Raw genomic sequence first — 21451 nt, 5'->3', positions numbered from 1 at the left:
ACGCTTTGCCCAGCATGGGGTTTAACAACATTTAATGCCTAGAGTAACGACATTGACTATACGTAATATGAGAAGATAAACGTAACATGGATCATATTGGAACTAGACTTTGACTTATAATGATATAGCTACATCAGTTCCGCAAAGTGGCAGTTTGCTTAACTGGGTTTACATCTATGTCACAGCAGGGCTGCTACTTCAAGTCATTGATGATGGTCTTCAGAGTTGAACTCATTTTAACAAAAGGAGTCTAATATTAAACATTTGAAAAACATATAAACAGCCATAATATTATACATGTCAATGATACATTAACAAGGAGCATAGCACTTTATGCAAACCAGTAAAAGTATTAGAGTAATTGGAATACAGAATTAGGCTATTTTGTGGATGTGTAATTTTTACTATTAATTTGTAATACTGGTTGATACTTATAAGTTATAAAAGTCATGTACAAGCCATGAAATAAAATGGGTTTCAATATCAATATGTTACTGCATATCCGATATACTAGTACTTGCCAAGGTGTTTCTATGGTAACTACATATACAATCTGTACATGTGTAAGTTTTCTATAATTTACATGACTACTGGAAAATTTGAATTAAATTGACAAACTTTGGCCCTAAAATGTCCTATTGAATATTTCTTTGGACTTAATCATCTATTTTGTTGTCTAGTTTTTATATTACTGAATGAAATAAAGGTTTTTTACTCATTTATTTAGTGGGGGAGGGGTTGTTATAATGAAGTATAGCTCAATGTATGAACCATCAATATTACATCTAGTGTGTACTGTCTACCTATAAAGTTGCTGATGTATGGCGCCCTCTAGAGTTAAGAATACACATTCTGGAGAAAAGATAACATCCAGTTCAAAGTTCACGCTTTAACCCATTACATTCATAATACTGTATGAGATACTTAACTATCACTGAATTGAAATATTGTGAACTTGGTAAAAACAAAATCTTGGCATGGATTCAATTTAATGCTGGTATCTTTCAGTTTGTCGATATGTAAATTGCTTGTTATACGGATCCTAACCTTTGCTACTAAATCTCTTTATTTTCACATCTTAGTATACCTTTAGTGTGAATGATATAATTGCATGTTGTGTATTTACACTTTGAGTATCTGGCCTACAAACCATAACAAAGAGATACAAAGTGGAAATTAGCTAATGCAATTACCAGTAATTCAAGCACTACTATGGCCTGAGTGTTGAATATGAATTGTCACATAAACTTTGCTCCTGTGAGGAAACCTATAATAACTTCCCATTGGTAATACATAAAGAATTCCATGCAATCACATGATGATATCATTCATAGCAGCATGTTTGGTTTTGACAGACATAAACTATAAACATTTAGACCTGCAAGATTTCTGGGTTTACCAGCTAGTCCATGATAAGACCCATGCAGTATTTTATCTTTGGGTAACTCCCTGTGTACATTTTACAGACTTTAAACTTTACACAATCTTAATTTCAGTAAGCTTCCATCATCATTGCTATTACCCATTTATGCAGTCTGTAAGGTATGTCGTGACGGGGTGCCCTCTCACATCCGTCAACCCCTACTCTGTAAGGTACGCTGTGCACGGGGCGCCCTCACACACCGGAAAGAGGAGGCTAGAGAGGGTGGAATGACACAACATTTTATCTTACAGTCTACCATTTATGTAGTCTGCTACAGCCCACAGTGGAATGTTTTGTCATAACTAATCACAACACTGTAACAGTATGACCTAACAAGTTACACCACATGTCTGGCTATCTACTGGGAGACTACTCTGTCTCTGAATGATCCTGACGGATAATGTATAAGGTAATATTACATCATCATCTACTTCAAGATGTACACGATATAAGTATAAAGATATCTAACTATCAGTCTAGTATGAAAAGAGTAGATTTAAACCTGCACAAGCTGCAACTGTCATCAAGTAACCAAAGACATATTCACTAAAAATTGGTCAATTACTTAGAGAGAGACATTGTATCTAGTATTTAGGGATCAATATTATCTGTAGGTAGTGTAGTGACAAGTTTAAATCTTGATCTAAAGCTTGTTGAATCTGTCTCCATGTTAGAACTGAACTAATTGTAACTGGAGGATCATTGTCACACCACAATATACTAACTGAAAACTGCTAATACCAACAATAATACCTTGTACATATTATATTAATCAGTGATCAATCTTATCAATTGAGGGCGCTGATTTTATGATGTGGACCCAAAAATTAATTTGATTTGATTTATTGTATAAATTAATTCATATCATGTATAAAGCTACATTAAATGTGTTTACCCACAGGTGATGCAATACTGTTCAGGGTGTACAATATTACAAGTAATTATTATATTTAACAAAACATATAACATTCCAGGTTGTGCAGCTTTGCATGAAAGATAACTTTGTATCATAATGATTTGTATTTTCTAAACTACTGTGTTTTCTCAATGCAGAGTTTGGATGACAGCTATAAGACTGATAATGGGTAATGGATATATTTGAAATAAATCGTTTTAAATAATTTGACCGAGATCTGAATTGTCATCTGCTAAAGTTGTGATTGTATATCATTATATAATCAAACAGTCAATCTTCATACCAATCTGATTAAAATCTGTTCTAGTGAACTCGGCGCTATTTCTTTATTAAGTTCTTACGTTTATTGTTGTTTGTTCTTTGTTTTGTTCTGTGAGTGCCTGATACCTACATCTGACACAATACCATAGGTATTCTTGAGTCAAATGAGTGAGTTTACTCAATGTATGAGAATGCGTAATGTTCCGAAAAATACGAGTACAGCTCTTCAGAACACTCTGTTCAAAAAGAGCTCACATGCAGAGATTGCAGATAATGATGTTGTCATTATTCTTTGGTGGTTCTCTTTCTTTCAATTTCAGGCAGATTCTGATTGGCTACACAGAAGTATGAGATGTGGTAGGAGAACACCTATGGTACTGTGTTAGATGTAGGTATCAGGTGATCAAAAAATGAAGAAAAGAACAGTTTATGATAAAGTAACAGCTAAATAAAGACATTGTGTCGAGTTCACTACATCAGATTTTAATCAGATTGTCTTCATATGTTATCAGATAGAATTTGCCTTCAAGCAGTTTAGAGATCCATTTCTGGAATATTGTCTAAAGTGTAAGACATTCAACAGAAAATAAGGAAATCAACAAAAGCAATTGACACAATATGTATGTGAGCAAGTATTAAAGCAAGAATGGCTGGCCACTTTACATATACATTCTACAAGTGTGTCAGTCTTAATAAATACCTGAGATATTATATAAGTACATTTAGTCTGGAATCCATGCATGTTGTATACACAAGAACATGGCAGTATGGATTCCAGGCTACAAATAGCCATACTATACTGTAGAACAGGACAGTATGGATTCCAGGCTACAAATAGCCATACTATACTGTAGAACAGGACAGTATGGATTCCAGGCTACAAATAGCCATGCTATACTGTAGAACAGGACAGTATGGATTCCAGGCTACAAATAGCCATGCTATACTGTAGAACAGGACAGTATGGATTCCAGGCTACAAATAGCCATGCTATACTGTAGAACAGGACAGTATGGATTCCAGGCTACAAATAGCCATACTATACTGTAGAACAGGACAGTATGGATTCCAGGCTACAAATCGCCATGCTAGACTCTAAACAACCCAGCTGTATGACAAAGGATTTCAAGCTGAAAGATATGTTAAAGGGACACAGTCTGTAACTTTATGGTGTTTTAGTAATACAATTGTTCCAAAATCCACCTGTAAAGCATATGAATACTTTATACTAACTACATGTACTAAAACATACTGAACCGTTGAGCTACATGTATTGGTACAACTCTTACCAGGAATACAGATTATCACAGATAAATGTGATGATGTAATTTATTGGTTACCAATAAATTCAAAAAAACACATCTCACTTTCAAACCTTCTTTGTACACAGCAAACCACTTGTATCTAACCCTGTCAACTTATAGAAGTTTATATGTTCATTATGTTAATGTATTGCATACACCAACTTGAGCCAAAAAAATGGGTTCTCAATTACAGACTGTATCCCTTTAATGTGTAAACTCCATTCTGATCTAGTGAATCACATTATGACTAATTGTTCCCTCCTTCCTCTACAATCTCATCTTCATTCCAATCTTCCATATCATCCTCAACTTCATCTTCATCATCAAAGTACCAGTCTTCTTCTACATCATCTTGGTGGTAACCGAACGGGCCATAGAAACCAAAGAAGCTGTTACCTTCATCATCAAACTCATCATCCTCATCATCATCTTCTTCTTCCTCTTCATCATCATCGTTGTCATCTGAAACGACCTGATAAAGGTATTCATACGGCATCTCAAGTAATGCACATTTTGTTTTAGAACACAGCAATTGCCCTGGCTGACTGGGAAGTTCTTTCCAAGTCTTCTTTGAACATTCAAACATATATGCTGCAGGGTACTTTGCCCCCTTGGTTCGACCTCCACACACAAAGATATCACCCTCGACATCACACACAGAAGGACCAGCCTTCCACGCATAGTCTTCCGGTATTTGAGGTACATGCGATTCTTCACAATTAATTTCTCTTGTTTTCGTGCTAATTGTGATCTTGTAAATTCCAAGTTTTGTTATTTCAATTGCATCAGCTGTTTTCACGATAAGTGGTGGCCATATCTGAGAAGACACATCTTCCTTCAACCGTGTGAAGGCTTCTGATTCGATAGTCTCCCAGGAATCGTTACATGTGTCGTAGCAATCCATTACTTGTCCATCACCCCCTGGTATTGCATATATATACCTATCATTCAGTGCAACTGCAGTGGAATATGTGCTACCCGGTGAAGCTGATCTCTGTGCCCAGCAATTATTCTCGGGATCATACATCTCTACTGAGTTAGAAACTCCCCCGAAAACATATAGTTTATTGGCGACCACAGCAGCTGACCCACCGAAATGACTACTCTCATTCTTGGCAATTGGTTTCCATTGATTTTTCAGTGGATCATAGCAGTAACTGTAAATGTGTGGTAACCTATGCTGACTACTGAGTGTGATGAGTTTATTATCCATTACAAATGTACTTAGCAGTCCCTCCTTCAAACCTGGCAAAGGAGACCAATTTCCATCCTGGACAACAAATCCGAAGGGTTCCGTTCCCATGAGAAGTTCATCCCATGTGAAAATTACATCCACCAATCTACTTTGTCGTGGCTTTAGTAAAGCACTTTCAGTTTCACTTTGAGAATCTTCAACTTTTGCAGGGAGACTCTTTTTCTTTGCACCCTGAATAACTCCCTTTAATTCTTCATCATCTATTTTTCCTAGAAGTTGTTGCATAAACTTTTCCTGTATATCGACAAAGCGAATCTGATCAAGCAGAGCAGGTAACTTCTCTTGTCTTGTCTTGTCTTGTTTTGACCACTTGATTACAAACTCAAAAAGCTCTGCTTCCCTGACCTTGATCTTGTCATTTGACACTAATGACTGAACTTCGTCAGCTGATAAGTTCATCAGATACTTGTCTGCTTCTTTCAACATTTCATTTAGTCCGCATTCGATGGTTGCCTGTACAGAGTTTTGTAGTTCAGATAGGCCATACAGCTCTGCCAATCCTTTCAAATCAAAGCAATTTCTAATCGTGATGTGTTTAGCTAAAAAACGACCACATAGCGTTTTCAAGTTAGCCATTATTAGATGATCAGCCCCCTGAATTATGTCCTCTACATTGTCTAAAGTCAGCGAGATGTCACCAGTATACATGTAATCTAAGATAGCTCTCATACCGTTCACAGATGTACACTGCAGTTTCACCAATCCACATTTTGACTCGTTCAGTTCGCTCCGGAACATCGACTCGAAATATGGACTGCATGCAGCTAAAACACATCGGTGTGCCACGAATTCATGCTCTTCAATATTCACCGTCATGTCACAGAGTACTTTGCTATCTTTCTGCTCCTTTAGCTGTTTGGCAAGTTGCAGACTGTGAGAAAAAGAGTTCCAGTCGCTTGCAATGTCGTCCGAAACACCCGCCATTTTCGATTAAATGACCGATTGAGGGCGCAATCACAAATGACTCTCCACATGATTTTCTGTCGAGATGAGACCTGCATTTCTGCACGAGGGAGTCGTTATTCTTCATACGTATTGTTTTGTGCATTCTTAAATCAGAGTAAATGTCACTTTTCCTTTCAAATGTCTGCATCAATCATTTAGTGTGCCAAACAGTAGCAATGTGATTTTGCACTACTAAATTCCAAACATGGCTATCTCAATGTCAATACAGACGCTGATATTACATATATGTCACACATTCCATGACATTGATTTGCTGCATTCTTGCTGGCAATATTCCACTCTCGCTATTACAGGGGTGAAAAAGGAAAAGGAATCCACTATCAATTAAATATGTGTTTCTCAAAATGTAGTGATTATGTGTTTATCACAACAATGAAAGACATTATTAATATTAAAACAACAACAACAATTCTTCCACATAGTATATACCATGCATTACATACATCATTTTGCATTGACTTGGCCCCTTTTTACTTTCTATTTTACTTTGAAACCAAAAGAGACAGGGTGGGGGTCCAGGGGGGACAATTTCTCCCTCCAAAAATAGACATTGATTGAAAAAATAGCACCAATGGCATTCTAGCACATGTATTTGGTTGTTGCTATGGGCATGGTCTTGTTGCTAGGCATATTTGCAAACAATTTGTGAATCTTTAATGCTCACTTACCTATCCATCCCTGTTTTCTTCGTAATATGTATCGACCATTTCATTGTTGCTAAGGGTGTGGTCATGGTTGCTAGGGCAAGTTGTATTAAAATGTTTTCTGTAACTGCAGAATAACACCTCCAGAAACATTCCTAAGTTTCAGCCCCATTCACCATGTAGTTTTATATATAAGTTTTTGACCAAAATTGAGATTTTTAGACCTAACTTGCATATTGCTGATGGGATTATCATGTTGTGAATACATTTTCATATCTACACATACCCTGATGCACCCCCATTAAATTTCAACCCAATCTTCGCAGTAGTTTTGGAATAGATTTTTGACCAAAATTAATCTTTTTGCCCCAATTTGCATATCACTTATTCACATTTCATGAACTTTTCTTAATCTAAACACCTCTAAAGAATATTCCCATCAAATTTCAGCCCAATCTGCCCAGTAGTTTTGGAGTTACAAGTTTTTGATCAAAAATCACATTTTTTGACAAAACACACATCTTTGATGCGATCATTATTTTCATTTGAACACTTTCCCAACTAGACGCAACTAGTTTAAGTCCTCCACACACACACACACACACACACACACACACACACACACGCACACACACACACACACACACACACACACACACAGACGGACAGAGACCTCACTATGCCTATAACACTACTGAACCATATCAGTTCAGTTGTGCTAATACATAAAAACAATAAAACAATACTCATTACAGTTTTGCTTTGGAAGTACTGATTTGGATGATACTTTAATTCCAATTCAACTTTTTACAGAATACAGAAAAATAATTGGATCACACTCATCAGGTGTAATAATTTAGGTATATGATAAAAAATAATAATGCAAACTTTGATTCAGTACATATTGCCTTCAGCACAAAATCAAAACAAATAATAAAGATCAAATAAACACAGTTTTTTAAAGAAAAATGGTCATACATAGAAACACATATTAAATGTTGAGTTGACATATACCTCAATAGAGTACAAGAATGTCTTGATATCTACACACTTAAAGTAAAATGCAACTTGGGGATCAATTTCTCTGAAAAAAAATGTTTTTAAATTAAATCTGGCCAAATCTGACATACAAATGCTTGTTTCTGGTCCTTTTGTAATAATAAATGAAAATTTGGAGGTTCACTGTATTGTTTTCACGGAGATAAAAAATCCTATCTTTTCCTACAATGTGAACAATGTACTTGGTGGCCATATTGGATTTGGTGGCCATATTGGATTCTAAAATGTCTATAGTATTTTGACCTCTATTACAAAAATTTGTACGGTGACCCCAGATTATTTTTTCTTGATTTCAACTGCAATCTTGGTCTGACTATTCTTGAACAAAGTAACAGCAAAAGTTTAAATCTGTTATTTCGTGAGGAGCATACTACTTTAATTGTGAAGGTAAGTCAGTGATTTGTTTTGACTACGTTGTGACATTGGATAATTTTATAGACATTTTCGGCAAATAATATTTCCAGTCTGAGGAAATACAATTCAGTGACAACTAGGTCTTGTCAATAATTAAGTGTTTGAGGTACTTTCTGATTATATAAACAAATACATTTTGAGAATAATATAATGCTTGTTCAAAGGTTTTTGAAATTTGCCAAAAAAAATTGGAGAGGATAAATGATGCTGCAAAAAAAAACGGATAATAATTGTGTGTTGTGAACATGACATTGTAATTCATACATTATCATACATTCACAGTTCTGACAATGTCTATTCTTACTGTTTACTAGTAGCTTTAAGGCTGCACTAGCTGCAACTGGAATGATTTTTCAAAGTGTTCTTTTTGAAAGAACAACATCCTTGTAGTATCCTACACCCTAAATGGTATAGAATCATCTGTGGCTAAATGTATTTGTGTATAGCTGACGCATAATATGGTACTATGAATTCGATGAAATTGATTTTTGGGTCAACTCCTTAAAATCAGCACTCCCGACCTGATCACAATTTCAACCTGTTAGTGTACTGCTTATGGATAAATCAACCTCCAATAAACATATACAATGTCTAATTATTGGTATTTTAAGAATATATTGTTAGTTGACTGATCAAAAAAATATTACTCCAGTAACAGCTAGTGTAGTTTTAATGATATATGTATATATTTATGTATTTCATGTCAGTCACAACACTGCACCACTCTCTAAATCCTTACACATTTCAGTACCACTACATCTTTATTATGTGAGTAAACAAAGGACAAACAATTGAAACATATGTAATACAAGGACCTAAAAGCCCCATAAACTTATATGATGTCATATTTGAGGATCTGCTGGTAAGAAATAAAGTCTACAATGACACAAATACAAGCCACTGAGTTAATATCTACTTTCCACCTCAACATGTTTATCAATAACAACATTTTCCTTATTAACACAGAGGAACAAAATATGAAAATGTAGTTATTTAGAATGCACATCTCAAACCAATTTCCCTGCAAATATCTCCTAACTGTCAGATACAACAGCTTGTTTTTGGGCCTTTTGATGTAATATAAGAATTTTTAGAGATGTATTATCTTATTTTCAAGGCAACAGACCATCATTTTTTCTCCCTACAGTACTCTAGAGGCCATATTGGATTTTAAAATGAGTAACCATACTTTTGATATCACTTTGACCCGTATCTAAAAAAAAATGTGGTGACCCCATGATTATTTTCTTCTTCATTAAAACTGAGAATGGAATAAAGTTTTCTTGAATACAGTATGAGTAAAAGTTTACGAATTTCATTTTTTGAGGTACATACTACATTAACACTCCCAAGTTTTAGAGTGTAAATACAAAGAGCAAGTTGGTGGAGGGTCTATGAAAACATTAAATTTCCATTTATCTATGGACGAACAAAAAAGTGAAAACAGATTCCATAACATAGTTTTTAGAACCAGATTGTACAATACACAAGACTCAATACAGCACAAAATATACCTGTAGTCTTTGAGAACAAGTTGTAGATGAAATATTTGAAGAATTCTCTACGAGATAAAAATCAAAGTATGCATTATCTGTCCTGGACTGTTTTATAAACCCAAAGTTTTGGATATTGTGTGTTGTTTGTAACATAGAAAACACTGACTCATATTAAGTGTACCAAGTTACAATAATGTGCCTACAGTAGTGTAGTAATGTCAGACCACTCTCCATGCATACACTAAGACCCACAATCAAATCTGACATAGTAAATGTGGTTTGATTTCTTTATCTACCTCTATTTCCTCTGTTTACCATTGTTTTTGATTTTGTTGTTCCGAGAGTGTGCTTCTCCTTCCTACCTACATCTGACCAATTACCATGGGAGTTCATGTTCATGAACACATAATACAAAGGACAATATTCAAGCAAAAAGCAAAGGTAATGCTTAGAGCTTGGGAGCACAGAGTGGGTGGTACTTAGAATAAAGAAACAGATGCCAACTACATCAGATTTTAATCAGACAACCACACAACCTATCCCTGTCATACTTTAATGGCTTGAATACCATTTTTTTCATATTTCAATTGAACGAATCACTACTACAATAATGTAAATCTGGTGATGCCAAAATATTAAAAATAATTCTTTCACTCAAACGCATGGTTCAGCACCATTGAAGTACTATTACAAACTCATGCTTTGATTATACATAGTCCTGGAATGTATAGATACCAAAAAAAGGGCCACAATAATAACAACAACAACTAACAAACAGCATAGTTACACAAATAACGGGGTTTATACAAACTGTATAGTGCAATCATCTATTGACCAGTAAGTACTAATTATGTTCATATCATGCAGTACATGTATCAATTTGTTTTAGCAATACACTATAAATATACAGAACAATGAAGTATGCTTTTTTTTCTGTAAAATTCAGAAAATAATGAAAATATATAAATGCATCCTTGGTGTTGATATTTCAGTGGGGGATATATTGGTAGAAACAACTTGTGTTCAGATTTCAGTGTCTACCACAATTTGATGTAAACTGACATCTAATGAATAAGTACATACACTACAGTAAACATAAAACACTCTGTTGATTCTGATACATATTATTATAGTGGATACTTTGGATATTTTGGGGTGCTGTTACAACACATGAAGGTTTGTTAGTCTTTTACCTCACAGTTTACTGACATGAACAATCACACCAACATAATATTAATCCCACTGACAGTATTCTGGCTCACAGCTGGTCAACTCAAAGCCAATAGCTGGAGAAAACAATACACACACTATTGTATTTGGCTAGTACCAAATCCAATGCAAACATCATATGTTTCAATCATCATTTTCAAGCTCTTCTATTCGCATGAGGTCGAAGGTCACATTAACAACCAAATTGCAGTCGTTTACTGATTGGTTGAGTAGAGCTGATATTTATAGCTATGCAAATGAGCTAAATTCAAGATGGCTACTGAAATGTGTATGTTATGAGTTTTCAGTAAACTTTTCTTTTGAAGAATTTGCACCATCTCATTGACTGTCCTTCAGAATAATTGTGAGAAATATTTCTCCACTGACATGTTAGCATATTGTCTTTAGCAAGGAAGTCTTCAACTGTCAGCATTAAGAATGTGTCTACACACTGGACAGGTACCAGACTGAAAAAAAAAACAAGAAAAAAGAGAACTTTTGCATCATTTTTGTTTTAAACCACTGTACATTTAATAAGTGAATCTTATTACATGTTCAAGAGTTCTAATTAATTGCAAGTAATGTTTCACCTGTTCAAGTTGACATATTATGTTAAACTGTGTGTTTACTGGCTTTGCTGGTTAACTTTACAGCAAGGTGTTGTAGTGGTGATGAAATGATTGTCAACTAATAGTCATGTAACAATGTCACACACGCTCAATAAGCAAAATTCATTCATTTAGGGGGAGGGGGTCTGGTGTCAATGAGATTGCTGAACTTCATTTTCACACACTTCTAACCAAATTCTGACAAAATTTTCACTCCTTCAATGATAACAGCTTATGTATTTACTACTGAGATGTTGATAAGTTTATAAAAATTTACTTCTAATGTGAGATATAGTCAGTTTCCGTTAGTACTTTGATGTGTGCTAGCTTCTCAGTAAACAGGTTCGTAAGGTTGGAACTTTATGTTTACCATCATGTTTTTACATCACATCGATCGTAGTGGTATGACTGCTACATTTTGCATTATGGTTTTTAGCAGATATAAAAGTGTGATGTCGTACTTGTGAACATTCATTTAGGGGGAGGGGGTTTTGTCCTAAATGAATGATGTTCACTTATTGAGCTTGTGTGACATTGTGCGATCGTCCCTATTATACTAAACAAGAACTATTTATTGATATGATATACCAACCTGATGAGTGTAGTTCACAACAGAGAAAGCAGTTTTCTGACCAAACTTTGTCAGAGCAAATTTGATATCATGACATTATTATTTTTTTGTTTTATAGAATGCACATTTTAAAATTTAATTCTCCATTACTCCGGAGAATAAACTATCAGATTTTCATCATTTTCAACAATTATTCCTTGAATAGCAGTCTAAAGAAGGCTATGTAGACTTCCTAAATCAATCTATACTTTATTAGCAGATGCAGCCACATTATACATACACCGTGACCCCCCTCCAAGATTGTGTCAATTATATCCTGTTTTTCATTATAACTTCAACAAATAAATGTTATACACTTTCAATTGTTTTGAATAGACATCTTGAAGTACGTAACTACATTGACAAAATAAAATAGTTCACTTTACCTCACTATTGGGTTTGGGTTGGTCGTGAAAATTTGGACTTTTTGGGTTTGGGTTGGTATTGAAATGTTGACTTTTTTGGGTTTTAATAGGTTGGTGGTAAAATATTGAATTTTTTAGGGGTTGGGTTGGTCGTGAAATTTTGACTGTTTATAAAAGTTCATCATTAATTGATGTTAACTTACCTTCTGAAGCCATGCTGTGATACACATAGGATGGAACAAATGTTCACATGGTAATTTGTTGACTGTGTCATCTACACTGTATTCACATTGACATATAGCACAAGTCAACTCATCATCTATAAGAGAAGAATTCATTCTTGAATTATTTACTGTTATCATATTTAGGTGCATGTGTGTGTGTGTGTGTGTGTGTGTGTGTGTGTGTGTGTGTGTGTGTGTGTGTGTGTGTGTGTGTGTGTGTGTGTGTGTGTGTGTGCGTGCCTGCCTGCCTGCCTGCCTGCATGTATTTATATGTTGTGGGGTATGGGAGTAAAGGTAACGACCATACAAAGTCAGCCTCACTTTTCAAAGTGTTGTAAGTGAAGCTAACAATCTATAAAATATAGTTTAATACAATGTTCCTACAATATTTCTACTGGTATCAGTGATTTACACACTAAAATTGTGTGATAGCAAACTCTTACAGCTACTTAATATACCATCACCCTTTTGTGGTTCTTGTTATTAAAACCAACAGGGTTTTTTTACATTTCATCCATACTTTTTGCATACAACCATGATTGTCAGTTTCATGATTAATGATTGGTAAAAAAAATAGCCATTCCAAAACCACAAAACTTAAATTGAAGAAAATTAGGAAATTACATAAATTTCTTTTCACTGACAGTAAAATCTACCCCAATAGCTGTTTTCTTTTCTTTACAAAGGACATACACAAAATAATTGCTAAATGTATAGCAGACAAACATCTACTGTTCCTTATTACTAAGCAGGTTTCTGTAAAGATTGACAATCCTGTGATGCAAAAGAGTAGATTGTGGATTGTATTTGAACTTACCAATATGTTTTTGAAGGATGAGAACCTTTGGTAGGGCATCAATAGTTTGCTGTGTTGCAGCAGGTGGGGCTTGATCACCTTGTAAATCGGGATGTAGAGCTAACATCTGTAGAATAGCATTCTGAAACAAAACAAATGTTCAAAAAAAATACACACTGACCCCAAAAAGGGTGTGAGCCACATGGTTGGGGGGGGGGGGGGGGTGGAGGAACATAATCTTATTGTAAATTAATTTTCTTAATTACTAACTTGAATACTAATGTAACCTAGAATGATACTAAGGCCTTTTACACTTCCTCAATTTGATTAAAAACCGATGTAGTGTATTCGGCGTGATTTCTTTTTAAATCTTACGTTTCCTGTCATTTGTCCATTTGTGAGCACCCGTTACCAACATCTGACACAATACCATAGGTTTTCTTGAACCCAATCTCGTACTTACAACTTTCAGAGGGGGAAAAGATCAGAAATGGTGCCAACAAAAAGGGCACAATTCCACATAGTCTACCATATAGATCATTGGGCTTTCTCTTTGATATTAGGCCACTGAATGTCACATTAGGGTGTAGGTGCATATCAAGGGTGTTTATTCACTAGAGTAGAGATACTGTCATCCTCAGCTTTTGTTTTCACAACCTTCCAAGCACAGATCTGAGATCTTACTACAAGACTAGATTTCACAGAGAAGTCTATGAAATACTCATACATCAGTATAGCATAATCACATAAATATAATCTCCGACTAAATCTGTATTGGAAGAAATCTGGGCTACCCATCCACAATATAGATTACTTCAAGGGAAATAAAAACATACCTCAAACAATGCTTGCATAACGTCTTGAGTATACTGAAGACGATTTTGTATGATCAACTCCAATGGATTAGTTGGTGTAGGTAGCTGTATGAAAGGAAAGAATGCTTCCTCTATGTCACCATGGATTTCAGCAGCAGCTCTGTAAAACATGCCAAGAAAATGCAACATTTCTTGATAAATATAGCACTGAAAGGGTTAGTGATATTTCTAGAATGTCTAGGAGAACTGATAGACAATGTTAAAGGCCCACTATTCAATCCTAGGTACTCACATTATTGTTATCTTATAAGTGAAGTCATAAGGATGGCATAGGATCATACTGGTGTTCAGCACCAACCTTTCTATAGGTCTGCAAGACCTTTTCTCAAACCAAAATTGTGATCCTACTGTGAACTGGGCCTTTACTCAAATTACTGTACAGACTGGAGTTTTATATTTATATGATTTATCATATCTTTTTACTGACATACATAGGCAGGCAATATTATGTTCTCAAACTAAGGAGGGGGAAAGGGGATTTAAGATCACTGGCAACAAGTTGTTTAACCTGACTGTACCTGTAGAATTCCTCTTCTTCCTCCATGTCAGACATTTCTTCCGCTGTGTGTTCTGAATCTTCTGAGTTGCTGTCAGAAATCAGGGGAGGTAGATTATTCCAACTTGCAGCCCCTGCACTCACGTTGTCATGGCTACTGTTGCTATGGCTCCCAGAGGAAGACTCTGAAAGATCAGAGTCGGAATTGGTATCAGATGACAGAGAAGGCAAAGAACTGTGACTTCTATCGGAGTGTCTGTCAGAGCTATCTGAGCTACAACTTGATTCTAATGGTACTAACTCTGGCAAGAAATCTTCTCTGCTCTCTATACTACTATCACTCTCATTTTCACTGTCAGGACCAAACACGACATTTGTCATTATAGAACTTATCATCTGATATACCAAACCATCGTTGGTGGCCCTATTTGGTTCTTCTCGATCTATATATCTACATCTATGTACATATTCCTCTGCAATTAGACGACTTTCTAAATCTGATTCTGAATCAGAGCTGTCACATAAGGCTGGGAGAGAAGCAACACTATCTACAGCAGGATTAACTTGAGATGATGTTGACTCACTTCCTACTTTTTTAGATCTTCCTGTCTTTTTTCTCACAGAGCTCTTGCTTCCAGCTGATGCTGTATGATTGTCATCTTTGGATTTTCTATGACTACTTTTGGATCTATGATTTTTCCTTGTTTTTTTAGTATTGGCTGACTTCTGTGTCTCTGGTCCACTGGAGCTACTCCTCGGACTGTCTTTTATAGCTTTTGATTTATGTCTGGTGCTAGATGATGACCCACTAGTACTAGCTACAGAAGATTTTGCACCATGTTTCACTTGTTTTGGATATTCCTGTTTCTCACTAGTAGAAACAGCTCTTTTGCGTCTGATTTGTCTTCTGCTATGTCTAACTGTTTCCCTAGGATCACAGTTTGGTTTAGCAGTGCCCTTTTTTGAACTTTTAGGCCTGCCTCCTTCACTGTTCCAATTTCTTTCAGAGCTTTGGCCATTAGTTTCATATCGTGAACTGTGACTTCCTCCATCACCAGGACCTGTCTTTTTAGTTCTACCTTTTACTTTTATTTCTACATCAGCATTACTGGCTTCTGCAGGTCCTTTCAATGTTCCACTGGAACCCTTTCGTTTCTTGCTATGGCCCCTATCTTTGTCTACATGGTTCTTTTCTTTATGTCTAGAAGGGCTGCTGATGCCACTTCCACTGTGAGACCCATCTGAAGTAACTTTACTAGCAACTTTCTTTATTTCTTTCTTTTTCATCTTTGGACTTGACTCTCCAAACTGAGCATATTCTGAAGCAACATTCTCTACTGTGGTCTTACTTTGGTGCAATGATTTTGATCCTTTCTACAAAGTGAGAATAAAAACAAAGTATTATTACATAATGTACCAGAGATTTTTTACTGCAGTGCAATACCGACAAAATCATTGATTGCATACCTGCATGCAAATGATATGCACACGAGAACACGATCATTTTCTATATACAAAATTGTGTTTTATGATTTTAAGGAAATTTGTCTTAGATTAATTAGATAAACATGTAAAAAATAACAGAACTCTATGCCAAGTGAGTTCCAGTGTGGGTATACTCTGGGGTATTTGCAATCGTGCTTACAGTGTGTTCTGCTGCACTCTCACTTGCTATGTTTGTGTACACGTGCAGAGAACACTGCGTGCCACACTTGCACTCGCATGTCATGGGGTTCTGTCATATTACTTACCAAGCATATATCAGATTTAAAGATTCTGCTGTACACAAGATACAGTAATTGTCATTGTTATCTTTAAGTAGTAATTTATAAAACAATTTTATCATGGCTTCCTACTTGAAAAATCAATATGAAATAATACTAAGTCTGTGTTTGTAACTCAATACATTGCAAAAAGCTAAAAAAATGTGTAAAAAGCTTGTTAGTGTACATACAATAACAAACATATACACATTTATCATGCTTTTACAATTTATTGAGTTACAAACAAGAACTCAAGGTCTTTATTGTTTCATATTGATTTTTCAAGTAGGAAGCTATAATAAAATTGTTTTATAAATTAAAAATCTAAACTGAATACCCATTTCTCATCCATATGGCCACATTTAGATGTAAAATTGTAATTGAACAAATATTGCATGCAATTTAGAATTATAGTCGAGAAATATTTTAAACTTATTCATATTGCAATTCAACCAGTCTGGAAAACTATGTTGGAGGTCAGGAAAACATTGCCTATGTTCTTGTTGCTGTTTTGTTACCACTTTGTATAAATCATGATGTTTTAGAGTACTTATTCTTTCCATTTTATAAACATTAGTACAGGGTACTCAGGGCATGTCTTTTGAAAATGGCAGGAGAGCTAAAAATCACTCTCCTGAAACCATCCAGGCGAGTGGTAGGCGAGTGATTTAATACCTCTCCTGAAAATAGTCAGGCGAGTGAAGAAAAAAAATTCATTTTCATTTCTATTTGTATTTTGGCCAGTCGGCTCCAAATAAATAAAATAGAATAAAAAAACACACATTTAAAAAATGTATGCAAAAATATATTTATAAGTAACAGTTCGTTTGGTTATTTGTACAACAATTATTATTGCAACAATTTTGTTAAGTCTGTGCACATCAAAATCTTGAAAAAATATTCAGTTTTTTGTTGTGACTACAAGTAGTACAATACAAAAATATGTTTTTAATTACAAATTCTAACTGGTCTTGTTTTCTTAGAACGTTTTTATAAAAACATCCTACCTGAATATCTCCTCCGGAACAATTTATAGTCGCTACAAAGTACATGTTTTGGAGGGCATTGAAGAAACCACCACTTCTATTTCGCTTAAAATGCAGCTAATTCAAACTTGAGATTGTTCAAAACTACAATGAATTGACAAAAACTAACGTACCCCAGAGATGACAAATGCCTCCTGATGTTGAGCTTTGACGTTGACGTTAAATTGCTTGCTAATTTGTAACCATTCACTCGATCCGAGACAATAAAACACGTAACCCCACCTAGTACCTGCACACGGATCCGACGACCGGTGTCGCCGACTAAAGTAGCTAGATCCATTCACGTCTAAGCAGCAGACCTACTTTGTTTTAGAAATCACGACAAGGCGAAAATTCGAGCAAATATTTTATATGTTACAGCAGTCGATAAAGTCATGGAGGTAAAACAGACGTGGTCGGCAGTTGAATAGATCATCGGACAAAAACAATGAAACTGCGTGTTGGAGATTATGAAATAAAAACCCGGGAATTTCTCTGAAAACTGCACAAGAATAATAAGATAAGGTGGGAAAAATATCGACAGCTTATTTTTATTTTTATTTTGTAAAATAATCGATCTTATTTTATTGTCATTCTTTCAATGCCCTCCAAAACATCGCCAAGCTATTGTCGGAACTCTGGGCATGTACTTTGTGTAGCGACTATAAATCGCAGTTGTTGTTCATGTTCCGGAGGAGACATTCACGTAGGATGCCGGATGCCGGATGGTCTCCAAAAACCCCGTTTTAACAAAAAGTAGGCCGATCGGAATTTAAAACTAAAAACTCATCGATGGATTGCTGAAAACGAGAACTACAAACAGTCATCGTATCAATCGTAATTGCACAATTTGCAATGATGCGAAAGTTGAAATCTCCACGCATACTGAGCTGATCAATATTCATGATATGCCATGACATCATGCATGTCCCGCTTCGAATACGTCACTATTTTCCCCATATACGGGTAGTGCAATGCAAATTTCAGATACATATATAGGTCATGAATGACAGCGCTGACTTCAGCTGGAGATCGACGATTATGAACATGGAAGTGTTCCACGCTCCTACCACGTAATTTTACCGAATAAACGTTGATTTTTATGGTAACCACATATTGAAAAATGATATAAAATAACATCAGGCTGTTGTACAGGTTCGTTGGGGCCCAGGCGAGTGGAAAATCGCTCTCGTGGATTTTAGTTTGCGCGAGTGGTAGGCGAGCGGTGCGATCGCTCGCCTCAAAAGGCATGCCCTGGGTACTCAGACATTATAACAGGTAAATGTACCCTTGTTTTGTTCCGAGACAACACCAATCAGAACATGTTCTCAATCTGTCTCAATAGTTTGGTGTGCTGTAGTGTGCCCTCAAGGTCAATTTGATACTTTCTTAGGACACACCAAAATTTGGTGTCCCCTCTGGGGTTGACCTACCGTATGTCACATGTGAGGGTACCCTGTCACAGTGTACCTTACAGACTACCCTGTGTCTTACTTAAGTATGTGGTGACTCACAAGTAGTGCCAATTTCACGCTCCACTGATACACAGGAATTTCTTATGTGGCACACCAATATTGTCTGTTCCCAAGCTTCATACTATGTGGTAACTTGCCACAAAAAACAAAAACAAACACTTTCCATCATTTTGACCTAAGAGGGCACACACTGGTGTATTGAAACTCAATTACTGGTACTGGTAATAGTTCATAATAAATACAAATTTTACCTCTGTGTTGTGTTCACTGCAATCACTGACACTATCTCCTGACAGCATTGGTCTGTATGTCATATATGCATATTGTCTTCCATAACGTCTTCCAGTACCTGAATGAAAACCTTTACTTTGTCTGTTTGAGCCACCCTGACAATTTTCCATGCTACAGCAGACCTTGTCTGTTTACTAGCTAAATGAAGTAAACAGAATAAAACAAGTCTTTTTATGAGTTACATGTACTCTAACCTGGAAGTGTTTCAACACAAATGTATGCCACTATCATTGCAAATGTAACAGACATGGTGATGCAACTCAATCCTAGATAATTCTAACCAGTTATTGTAGTCTGTTATACACAAGTATTTGCAGTGACTATTTCTAAATTCCACTATCAGCTGAATATTTCAATAGCTCACACACAGGAGCTACATGTCGTACAGTTCTAACCTTAGCTCTGGAAATATGTGCACTATTCACTCCGACACATTTTTGTTTGAAATGAAGAAAAGTTGGGAGTGAAAATTTGCATATTTCCAGAGTTATTCTAACCTACAACATCTCTTTGGTGATATCTGAAAGAATTGGTTTTGTAGGGCCATTCTATTCACATAAAAAACTAAGACAGATTCTTTTTTTTTATAGTTTTTTTTATCTATCTCAGTAAAGTCAACAAACACTGTTACCTAATTTCAGAACAACACATGTTGAAAATATCAACATGGTGTCATAGAAATAGTATCCATTATCGATCGTTTCAGAAAACAGTAAAAATAAAAATAAAATAATAATTGCAACAAAACATGAATTTGAATTTGACTGAGAATGAAGTCAAATTGGCCAAATACACCTGATTCTAGTAGTAGTAAGGTCAGAGTAGTGTAAGACTACCATATTATTACTGCAAGTCATTAGTTGTTGATTCTTGATGGACTTCACATTTAACAGATACAGGTGTTTTGTTGGAAAACTAGTATGTACATTAATACATTTGACAATGGCACATGCAGCAAGACACGACAGAAGAACACTTTGCCCAACAATGCATATATATATTCCCAACCAGAGCCAGTCTTTTCACCAAGGAGGTAAGTAAAATTAGCATATTACTGTCCATCCAAGGTCAGTAAAAAGGTCAGATACCGATCTGATACCCATGGAAGTACAGGCATGCTTTAATTTACCCAATGCAAAATTGCATCACGTTGCAAGCTGTAGCCAGCGTCTTTCTGGTTATCGGTGCATACTTTACACAAATTATGCAAATCGAAAGTGTACTAAATTTTGCAAATCGAAAGTATGATAATCGTGTATAAACATAAAAATCACTTTCACTACGTTGCATCTCATATTAGTAGACCGTTATGTCAAACCGCGGTTCAAAACGTAGTAATTCCCCATTCGTCAGATGTACGAAAGTCTGCACGCTACAATATTTAATGTATAATCTTTCCAAAGGCAGGTGATGACATTTTTGACGAATTAATAACAATATAGACACCACAACAAGGTCCCGTTCGTTTCGAGTCCGTTCGTTCACAACCGCCATTTTTGCGTTCAACGTTACCAGGAAGAGTCGGTATTGCATCAAAATAGAACTGGCATGAACACTGAATAACCAAGAAAATAACGCAGCAACATTCCACAAGTACAAAAGTAGGAGGTCGAAAAACTTACGATCATCTTGGCGGTGCAGCGCAAGACGAGAGATACAGGCATCATCGGCAAACCAAGTTTGGTATTGTCGGGCCGTCAACTTTTAACTGACCGGAAATGACATTTGTTCGGAAATCGTTACTCCAATCTGTTTCCGGTTTGATACACTGTTACATTTTCATATATTTGCACTTTATTTGTGTTGGCAATTTTCCGTGAAATCACTCTTTATTATAAGTTATAACATATTTGAACAAAAACATGTACAAGTTCATTTTGTCACAGTATATCAACAACACGTTGCCATAGTAATAATGATTGGGGGGGGGGGGGGTGCTTTTACTTCTGTCCAAAATCCCGGGTGGTTGAATTTTT

At 35.7% G+C, this 21451-nt stretch overlaps 2 protein-coding genes across 2 annotated transcripts; both read right to left on the bottom strand.

Moving 5' to 3' along the window:
• Positions 1–4151: 4151 nt before the first annotated feature.
• LOC144447209 (kelch-like protein 11) lies at positions 4152–6083 on the bottom strand. Its single transcript, XM_078137111.1, has 2 exons — positions 4396–6083; positions 4152–4293 (listed from the first exon to the last, which is right to left on the bottom strand). Exons 1-2 carry the CDS (start codon positions 6081–6083, stop codon positions 4152–4154), a joined length of 1830 nt encoding a protein of 609 aa, XP_077993237.1.
• A 1573-nt stretch (positions 6084–7656) lies between these two features.
• Positions 7657–21184, bottom strand: LOC144447381 (uncharacterized). The gene is made up of 7 exons (XM_078137381.1): positions 21098–21184; positions 19436–19613; positions 14944–16295; positions 14387–14525; positions 13572–13692; positions 12734–12849; positions 7657–11414 (listed from the first exon to the last, which is right to left on the bottom strand). Exons 2-7 carry the CDS (start codon positions 19583–19585, stop codon positions 11367–11369), a joined length of 1926 nt encoding a protein of 641 aa, XP_077993507.1. The 5' UTR covers positions 19586–19613; positions 21098–21184; the 3' UTR covers positions 7657–11366.
• Positions 21185–21451: the final 267 nt, after the last annotated feature.

The sequence above is a fragment of the Glandiceps talaboti genome, chromosome 16 (assembly GCF_964340395.1).
Source record: "Glandiceps talaboti chromosome 16, keGlaTala1.1, whole genome shotgun sequence".
Classification (NCBI taxonomy): Eukaryota; Metazoa; Hemichordata; class Enteropneusta; family Spengelidae; genus Glandiceps; species Glandiceps talaboti.
The sequence above is the reverse complement of the archived record's forward strand: the minus strand, read 5'-3'. Positions and strand labels throughout refer to the sequence as shown.

Excerpts from the sequence above, each read along its gene's own strand:
- LOC144447209 (XM_078137111.1), bottom strand. The coding sequence starts at position 6,083 with ATGGCGGGTGTTTCGGACGACATTGCAAGCGACTGGAACTCTTTTTCT. Across the intron at positions 4,294-4,395 it reads TGTGCATTACTTGAGATGCC|CTTCTTTGGTTTCTATGGCC; the intron begins GTATGAATACCT and ends TGAAGGTAACAG.
- LOC144447381 (XM_078137381.1), bottom strand. The coding sequence starts at position 19,585 with ATGGAAAATTGTCAGGGTGGCTCAAACAGACAAAGTAAAGGTTTTCAT. Across the intron at positions 14,526-14,943 it reads GAAGAAGAGGAATTCTACAG|AGCTGCTGCTGAAATCCATG; the intron begins GTACAGTCAGGT and ends CATGTTTTACAG. Across the intron at positions 12,850-13,571 it reads CATCCTTCAAAAACATATTG|ATGATGAGTTGACTTGTGCT; the intron begins GTAAGTTCAAAT and ends CTTCTCTTATAG.